Genomic DNA, 10000 nt, shown 5'->3' on the forward strand with positions numbered 1-10000 from the left:
TTGACAAAATCAGCATAAGTTTCTGGCTTCAACTGACGTTGTTTGTATTTCACCAGCTTCATTCAGGTAACCTCACCTTTGTAGCTGAGTAAATGAATTATGTTTTATTCAATCCGTGGAAATCAGTTTGTGTCCATATCACAAAATAAATAATATTGTCTTACTGACTTTTGTAAATAAGATTTTTTAGATAAATATTTTAATTTGTACAGGATACTTCGCTTCTCTCGTCAATATTCGAAAAAAGTGAAAATACGGCTAGGTGAGTACAGTCTCTTTTATCGATCTGTGAAGGTGTCTATTCATGGCTTAGTCTCTTCATAATGAACTTCTTGATTTATTCTATTAGCAGCCTTTTTCAGGGTTATGATATAAAACACCCGTAAGAGTTTGTCTTGATGGGGCAGGGGGGCGTATTATTGGTAGGAACGTTCTTTTAATGACGAAGGAGACTTAAATATATAGGTTTATCGTATAGGAGTGTAAGACGTGAGAAAATTGATCTTTTTAGAGAGTGGAAATAACAAATCACTCAGATATCTAACGTGAGAAAGGAGGGAACCTTATTACTGATGCGAAAAAAACGAGGGTTTTCCGATGAAATAAAACAAAGAGTCGATCATGTAGACATGTCATAGAAACCAACTTAATAGAGTTGGTCCTTTATAGAGAGGTGTTTTGCGAAGTTATCTGTTCAGTGTAGGTTTTTGACCAGTGTCTACGCCTCTTTCTACAGGGTAAATGGCACATGCGCAACAAACCATGTTACTTCAGTTGCTATTTGCTGTAGTTGCTGCAGGCGTGAACGACTGCATAACCACCAGTTCCATCAGAAACTACACGCTGATTGGTCATTCTTACAGCATATCATCCGGGAAATCTCTCTTGACTTGCGTCATATCCTGCGATCGAGATCAACATTGTTACAGCATTAATTACAAAGTTGCTTTCAAAACATGCGAGTTGAGCAACGCAACTCGTTTCTCACATCCAGAAAATTTTGCGTTTTCGAGCGATGCTGTATATTGGGACCACTTATCCCGTCATCTAGGATCCTGTAAAGGCGACTGGCCTTGTAGGAACAAAGGGAAGTGTGTAAATGTGGCTGCTGACCCCGGGTTCCTATGCCTCTGTCAACATAATTACATACCTGGAGATATCTGCGCGGGTAATGAAATAACATTAAAGCTCTTTTCTTCCTCTCAAGTTGTTTTCACTTAAACAAAATCGATGGAAACTAAATGGTAGACCACCTTTCCATAAATTTGGATAGAGGTAGCTCAAATCAACAGAATCAAAGCCAGATGAGGGCGCAGATCTTTTGGTGGCTTGTTTTCCAACATCACGTAGCCGATTTCAAAAATAGTAATAATAGGCTCATTTAGCTGAGCATAACTGCTTTACCAATTAGAGAGACAGTAAATCAAATTGCATGAAATTCAAGCAGACCAATTCAAATGTTGGTTTTTTTTAATGAGAGGGAAGGGGTACCAAGATAAAAAGATCTTGGAGAAAATTGAACTGAAGAACTAACAAACTCAACCCACGTGACATACGACGTTGAGTCCGGGAATCGAAAGCCGGCCACCGTTGACACACTGACCCTTAGTGCCTTTTGCATTTTGATTGATGATTTTGGTCTAAATTAAGGTGTATCCAAACTAATACTTGCATTGACAATGAGAAAGACAGGTTGCATTTCGTGGTATATCCGTCAGACCTCATATACCCAGGCCCTGCTTCTTTTCAGCCTTACCAATGACATTGTACTTAATTTATCTTCCTTTTCGCGTAGTTTGCAGGTCTCCGTCAGTGGGAATGCAGGACGGCCGGATTCTGGATCAGCAACTGACAGCTTCATCAGAGGGCTTGTGGTTGAACTTAAGAGTCTTTGAACCCAAGGATGCTCGCCTCTGGCGGCTCTCAACTTCGTGGGTCAGCAGTGTCATTGATCGTCATCCTTGGATACAAATAAGCTTTGCGCCTGAAATTAAACTGATTAGCGGAATTGCCACCCAGGGAAATCCATCACATGACTGGTGGACCACGAGTTACACCTTAAAGTACAGCATCATTGGTAAAACCTGGAGAGACTACAAAATTGCAAAAGAAACTGTGAAGGTAAATAAAACAATCAATATTAAGGATGAATAATGCGTTAGCTACGAGAAGATAAGTAAGTGATAGTTTCTATTACAAGACCTGTGCTCTTGCTCCAGTCTCGTATCATTTCTGATGATCCTTTTTTTGGGAACACAAAAGAGCCGAAAAACAATGTTTATCAGTGATGCCAATGATTTTCTAAAAATATAGTTTGCTCTGTTTCAGGTTTTTCTCGGAAATTTAGACCGAAACAAAGTTATGAAGCATGAGCTCTCTCCTTTCATCAAAGCTTCATTGCTACGTGTTCTACCTCGAACAAAGTACGGGCGATCTGCTTTGCGATTTGAACTCTATGGATGCACTTTTATTGAAAAATAATCAATATCATATCAGGTTACTCACTCGAAATAAGCTTGACTACAACTCTACTTGACCTGTACTTTTTTCAAGCCATGGTGCCTGCAAATAATCTGTCCAATTATTTAACATTTACCTGTGATTTTCTGGGAGATAAGAGAAAAGCAAGCGCAATAGCCAGAGACTCCCCAGTCCTCCCTCGGTTTTTTCCACTCGGTTTTATGCTAATCCCGAAGCATAAAAACACCTCCAGCACAACTGTCATGTAAGGTTTATTCATGGAGATATGACTAAAATCCCCATAAAGTAAATTGAGGTAGCTACAATATTCGGAATGGTTGTAAGAACAAAAGCTTACTTGATTTGATAAGGCTGTTAAGATCCTACCAAAACCTAGTCCCTTAAGATTCACGGTCAACTGCATTTTACCTCTCTCCATTTTCAAAGCGTTTGTAGAACTGTGCTCACTTTACAAAGGCAAGAGAAAATAAAGAGACCGAAAGGAGGAGTGGGGTAAAAATTATTCTTAGCAACTTATATCGGTATTTCATGGCACCCACACTGCGTATGACGTCACAGTACGAGAACCCGACAATACAACAATGATCGATTACGCCTACTGCCGTTGCGAAACGTTGCGGACTTCTATGGAACCATCTTTTTGTTTCTAACTCATCTTTTATAGCTAAGTTGAAATTTACACATTCCGAGGGATGAACTAGGCGTCTCACTCTCTTTAACACTTATATGCTCTTCAACAATGCAGTTTCGTCGTAGTATTGAAAGTTCATCAATTCAAAGTACACTATAGATTTCAAGATAACTCTCCTCGAGTTGGAGAATATCTTTCCGGTTAATATACCTGAGAATCGATTATTTATATTGAGGGCTATTATGGCGTTGGTTGAAGTTTTGTGACGAGGAAATTTTTCTAAAGTAGACCACAAAGTAGTATTTTTCCGTTTTACTGAAATACACCGTTTATTATAAATGATCCCATTCATCTGATATTTATACTTTGGATTTTTTTTACTCTTGGCAACTGCTTAAGTATACCGCATATTTTGCCATGATACCTGTTGTATATAAAAATAGAGAACTGAGGGTTGCTTTGAAACAAAAGGGATAGGGCTCTTTTCCTCCCATGAATTTTTTTCAATTTTTCCAAAGATGCTGAAAGCGTCAATTAGTGACGTGGGCTGTTGATATTTTATTCACAAAAGGCAGGTGTTGAATTGGATATTGCTGGAAATATTATATCGAAGCGTGAAATAAAAAAAAAACCATCATTAAGAATATTCTTAATATTTTAACTGGTCTAAACCTTACACTTAAAGAAAACTATCAATGTATGTATCTTGCGTCAATCGATCAGGTAATTTTTGCCGTGATAAATTTATTTCGAGGGCGGCAATAAAATCGCATGAATGGAATAATCTATGTTTCATCGCGGTGTTTTGACAATTATTCCTCTTATGAACCATAGTTTTTTGAAATCTAGTCAAAAGGTGTGACAAATGTAAGATTTGGAAAAAGTAATCAAAACCACAATTTGTAAATCATGGAAAAAGCTTCAAGTGTTAGTCTTCTTCGGAGAAGAAAGCGCGGGAAAATTACCATCCACCGGAAATTAAACTGGTTTTTACCGGAAGCTCCAATCCAATCAAAAGTTACATGTGGCGTCACGTGACAAGGATGGCTTCGATATGGCGGCTGGAGTAAACTTGAGTGATGTACGAACAGAGGAAACATTGAAAATAAGAATAGGTAAGTGTCAAAAATGTATGAGTGCATTTTGGAATAAGCTCGGTAAATAACTCAGTATTTTTTAGGGGAAGCAAAAAACCTGCAACCGAGGAAAGAACCGAGATATTCGAGAAATTGTTATTGCGTCGTGACACTCGACCAAGAAGAAGTATTTCGTACCGCCACAGTGGAAAAAAGTTTGTGGTAAGTTTCTTTCATTAATTTTCTATGTTGCTATCCTTTAGCTTATTTTTTATTTATACTACAGCGGCTAGAAACGGAGATAAAAAATTACGGTTTTTACTATTTTTATGCATTTGAATTTCTTCATTTGTAAAAATTTATTTTCCGTCTTCGATGTGGAGAAATTGTGGTATTTAAGAGCTCGTTTCGTGGCTACCCTACTGATTAAAACTACCGAAGTCGTTGCGTGCAGATTTCCTATAGATCGAAAAAGTAAGTGTTCGTGTTTGGATTTTATTGACGTACTAATAGATGTTATCCTGTTAGACGAAGAGAAGTTTGAGTGTTTTTTCCTGGTTCTCAGACAGAGCCGTTTAACCTTCGCTTGAATCCCCTTACAAGGGATTTTATGAGGTGTTTCATTAAGCTTAAGCTCAAGTCCTAAGTTTAAACTGCCAGTTTAGTCGAAAGCGTGCTTTAAAGAATGCATTTGAAATACGTTTGATCCATGTTCCGCTTTCTGCTGCCTGTAATTGATATTATTCTCTGCAGTGAATGATACGGAGATTTCCCAGTCCAAGGCCTAGGACCGGAGCCAAAATTTTTTTTTTGCCCTGCGCTTGAACCCCCGGAGTGCATTTTACTAGACCTTCGTTTTCAAAGGCTTAATTTAGTGGCATTTTCCATTTAATTCTTGTGGAGAATTGTGTTATTTAGCGTTTTAAGTGTTAATTAAATTCAAATGCCTCAGGGCATTTTATCATTTGCGTTTATAGGAAAGATATCGTTGACGTCACCTATTGTAATTAATGTGATGAAATGGTATATGAAATGAATCATATATGAACTGCGGATATGAAATCAAGTGAAGCTATGATCTTCGCAGTTATGAACGCAATTTTTGCAATTGCGTAGAGTAGCCTGAAAAATTCAGGACCCCGTTGAAGTCCTGAATTTTTCAGGCTACTCTACGCAATTGCAAAAATTGCGTTCATAACTGCGAAGATCATAGCTTCACTTGATGTAATTAATGTGCCAACCAGAGGCTCATTGGCCGTGGAAACAAAGGCTCTTTTGTTCCTATGGTTAGCTTATTTAAATAACAAAAGCAATGTTTGTAAACAGATATCTTCCCTATATGATTGGCACTTTGCAGGCATGCTTTCTGGTTTTTTACTACCTGACTAATTATTTTTTGACAAACTCAGAAATTCAACACTTGCTGATTATCTACAGTAAGTTTTTTATTACATTTAAGTTGTGGTTGGTAACAAAATGTTTTTCTAGCTCACAATCTCACCTAACTGCATCAAATGCATAAATAATTAAAATTGTATTACTTACAGACTCCGCTTAGCAATTTTCTGACAATATTTTATTTGTAGCCAGGGTTTTCAATTGCTCTTTATAAAATAATTGGGATAGTACGCCAGGGCTTGAAATTGCGATTCACTGGTCACCAATGCGACCAAAAACTGAATGCTGGCAACTAGATTTTCAGAACTGGTTGCCAGCTGGCGAATCACGTTTTGTCAGGATAATCAGTAGACAACTTTTGTATTTGAATCTTTATATGATGAAATCGTTCGGAACTGGTAGCTAGAACACGACTCACTTTTCTTTTACCACTAAAATAATGTATAAATACTACAAGAAAATTAAATTGGTTTCTCACAGTGTTAATTAATAGCACAAAATGTACTTTGATACTTCGGTCACTGCGTTTACTAGGCACCATGTTGTTTCAGCGGCTTCATGGGATCGTGGGTGCACTTAAACACCGTATGCTTCTGGCCAGTTAGTTACGTGAATTTTTGCGCCCGGAAGATGAAGATTCAGCAAGAAGTTTAATTGAAAATGTAAATCCATCATCAGTTGTGAGTGCTGAAATCGTAGATTTAGTCAAATTACCAAAGGACCTCCTCGGAACTAGCTTGATATTGATAATATATTGATAATGAACCTGGACATCGCATAATGAGTTTGAAACATGTATGGAACCTTCAAAAAGCAACCTGTACCCTTAACGTAAAGTGGGTTGGAGAACTTGTCCCATCTGTTAGAAAGCGAAACTTGCAAAATTGACTGCACAGGGTGATTAATAAATGGAGATAAATATCGGTAGAAAAGTATGTTAAGAAACTAAGTTCCTCTGATTCTAGAGGCTACTGAAACCATGTACGAGCCGCTCCTTTTATTTTATCCCGGTCGGAGACTGTTACGAGCATTTACTTGCGATAAAGGTAGGTTGCTTGCCACACAAGCTGTAGGAGAATAAATAACTATGTTTTGAAGAGGTGAAAAGCAAGGATAAAGGACCCATGTTTGCCTTGCTATGGAAAACATGGACTGTGCTTCGCTCCATTGCAAATAACCTTTAAGTACACCATCACCAAACTATGAAAAGACAAAGCTGAAAACAACAGTGACTTTAGAGGTCTTTCTCAGGCTGTTTTTTTTTTTTTGCTATTTAAACTCATCGCCAATGGACGAGCTTGGAGATGGTGCCTGCCAAAGTGGGCGGCGATTCCGGGGCGAGCAACGAGGCTTGAGCCACAGGCCATGAGCAGAGCACACAGGCCTCCACGGCAACTCTGCGAGCGGCCACCACCCAAAGACCACCCCAAGGGTGCTTGGAAGGCGAAGGGGCCGCGAACAGGGATGACGTGGAACCTGCGCCACCACCCAAACTCACACAAGCACCCACCCCCAGCTCACGACACGACACTGGACGACACTTACCCGAGTACCGTGAAGCTGATCATGAAATAAGACTGAGAGGTCTGCTAACCGAGGCAAGGTGAAAAGGAGGCACTAAAGCAAGGTCCGCCACAGCTCCTCCGGCCGCGAGGCATGAAGAAGGTTCTGCCTGAGGTAGGAACTGAACCAGGAAATTGCCAAGGACTTCCCGATTGATTAAAGGAGTCCTGGCCAGACACCGCAGGCAGGCGCAAGCGAGCCACAAGCGACCCTAAAAAACGGAAGAGGACTGGTCCGCTTGATTTCCTGCAATCCGCATGATTTCCTGTGATCCGCATGAATTCCCACGTATACCTGGGTCACGAGCCAACTGAGCCAGACGCGAGATGAGAAGAGAGGGAAGCCAATGACTCGGAAGGAGTGCGAATGTACGACTGGTACGCTGAACTACACCAACGACCCAAGGCCTGAATAAGGTGATCGGGGATGCCGTTGCGAGCTGCCACCGTGGCCGCACCAATGCGAAAACTGTGACTGGAGAAATTGCCCGACACACCCGCTCCAGCAAGGATTTCTCTGAGACGAGCAGTGAGGACAGCGCGAGTTAGGGGCCGACCATCCTGGAAAAGAAAGAGAGGGCCACCCGAGTTCCCTCTCACAGCCAAATAGGCCAAAACAGCTTGAAGGGCGCACAGAGGAAAGCGTCCCTGGCCAATGTGGACAAAGCAGCCTTTCCGAAAAGGGTCAGTCTTGGAGGCTTTAATCCGCACGCGCAGGCAGGAAGGATTGGCGTCAGAGTCTACCGAAATGTCACCGACACTTAAGTGGAGTGCCGGGGTGAAACTAGCCAAATTAGGAACAGTAAATTCAGCAGATCGGAGGAAGCCGAAATATGCTAGGTTGCAGGCGGCCCAAAACATGCAGTGGTCGAAAATTGATAAATCCAAAGACCTAAAGATGATCATCAAAATGTGATCCGTAATAGGAAGGCGCTGAGCCTCAGGGGAACCTTGGGTCCGTTTGATCCCACGAAGAACCCGCTGCAAACGTAGACAGTTCACCAGAGGGTCTGGGAAGCCTTCTTCGATATGCAGGGCACGAACTGCTGAAAGGTAAACTTTGATCGAAGAGTGCTGAACCGATCCCGCCAGAAAAGTGGCAAAGAGGCACAATGTCCATTCATCGGTGGGGCACGGGGAGCCACTGGGATGCAACTTGCCCAAATGCGCACAGAAGTTGACAAATTTCCTCTGGCCAGATGCATAAGATCTCCGGGTGGAGTCAGCCAAACCATGGGCTAACAGGAACTGGCACTGCCGCTCTAATGAGAGCCAATCAATTCTTCCAGGAGATGAGGTGGAATGGACACTGGAAGCGACTGAGCCTGGGGTGCTAACCTCCGGAACTCCTGCCAATGAAAGCGGGACAAAGCGTCAGCAATGCAATTATGAACCCCCGGAACATGCTGAGAGGCAAAGGAGAAATTGAAACGAGCCGCTGAGGCGAGAAGATGGCGAAGCAAGCGCATTAACACGGGAATCCTGGATGTTCTAGAGTTGAGGATATAAACCACGGCCTCATTGTCGGTGCGAAACAGAACATGGCGCCTGGCGAAGTGGGGCCCCCAAACATGAGCGGCAATGATAATCGGGAACAACTCTTTATAGGCGGTAGAGTGAGAGGCTTGAGAAGAAACCCATGCGCCGCTGAACCACTCCCCATTGAAGTAAGCACCAAAGCCAAGGGAACCGGATGCGTCCGATGTAACTTCGAGGTCAGGGGTGGCCGACATGCCGGGAAACAACCAAAAATAGACGCCATGCCAAGAGGACAAAAACTGAAGCCACCACTGAAGATCCAGGTGAAATTCAGAATTCAGGCGGATTGGATGGTCCCGTTTACGAAAACACTGGAGCAGATTGATCATACGACGCAGGAAGGTACGACCGGGCCACACGACCTTGGCGGCATGATGTAAGTGGCCAATGAGGGACTCCAGTTCGCGCCGAGTACACCAGCGACGATTCCGCCACGACTGCAGCAGCACCTGTAAAGCAAGGAGCTTGTCCGAGGGGAGGCAGGCCACCTGAGCCACTGAGTCTAACTCAATGCCCAAAACAACTAAACGCGTGGACGGGCCAATGCACTTATCCGGGTGGAGTGGAAGTCCTAAGGAACGGCAAACAGCTATGGAAGTGGCTAAGTTCTCAGCACATTGGTTAGTATCCGGCGGTCCTGCAGTAATAAAATCGTCTAAATAATGTAACAGCGCAGAAACATTGTGTGTATGTAGGAGAATCCACTCCACCATGTCCGCCACAGAATTGAAAATATAAGGAGCAGAGCGGAGGCCAAATGGTAACGCTAAATCAACATAATAGTGCTTCCGCCATCTCATACCCAAGAGATATCGATCAGATGGATGGACAGCTATGTTGCGGTAGGCTGCCTCAACATCGAATTTAGCAATCAGGGCACCTAAGCCATAGCTTGAGATCATACGAATGATCTGATCAACCGTGATGTATTGCATGGTAAACTCGTCAGGGTCAATGCCATCATTAACACTTAGCCCACCAGGGGATGACAGGTCCACTATGAGCCTCCACTTGCCTGGTTGACCCTTTTTAGGGATAACTCCAAAGCTGCTAACGTGCAAATGAGGGAAAGGTGGGGAGGAAAAAGGTCCTGCAACCCTCCCAAGGGAGACCTCGTTAGCCAAGTAGCGGTCAATGACCTCGGAGTGTTGATTAGCAGAGGCCTTGTTTGACTTAGCTGATTTTAATTTCTTGGAATGCTGAAATCCCAGGCGAAAGCCATTCCTGAGGCCGTCCAAGACAAAGGCGACAAGATGTTGGTCCGGATGTTGGGACAACTTGGCAGCGAACACTTCAGGCTTTAGAGGGCTAAC

The 10000-nt window shown here is 42.5% G+C and overlaps 2 protein-coding genes across 2 annotated transcripts in view; one reads left to right on the forward strand and one right to left on the reverse strand.

The window, feature by feature from the left end:
• Positions 1-4129: 4129 nt before the first annotated feature.
• LOC137982292 (ras GTPase-activating protein 3-like) overlaps positions 4130-10000 on the forward strand; it is a 43084-nt gene continuing 37213 nt past the window's right edge. The window contains exons 1-2 of the mRNA XM_068829368.1: positions 4130-4227; positions 4293-4410. Coding sequence (XP_068685469.1) covers positions 4167-4227; positions 4293-4410 — 179 coding nt within the window. The 5' untranslated portion in view covers positions 4130-4166. The remainder of the gene's footprint in view (positions 4228-4292; positions 4411-10000) is intronic.
• On the reverse strand, positions 6890-9638 carry LOC137982703 (uncharacterized). Its single transcript, XM_068829844.1, has 2 exons — positions 8690-9638; positions 6890-8486 (listed from the first exon to the last, which is right to left on the reverse strand). The coding sequence occupies exons 1-2, from the start codon at positions 9620-9622 to the stop codon at positions 7449-7451; spliced, it is 1971 nt and encodes a 656-aa protein (XP_068685945.1). The 5' UTR covers positions 9623-9638; the 3' UTR covers positions 6890-7448.

The sequence above is a fragment of the Montipora foliosa genome, chromosome 13, assembly GCF_036669935.1.
Source record: "Montipora foliosa isolate CH-2021 chromosome 13, ASM3666993v2, whole genome shotgun sequence".
Classification (NCBI taxonomy): Eukaryota; Metazoa; Cnidaria; class Anthozoa; order Scleractinia; family Acroporidae; genus Montipora; species Montipora foliosa.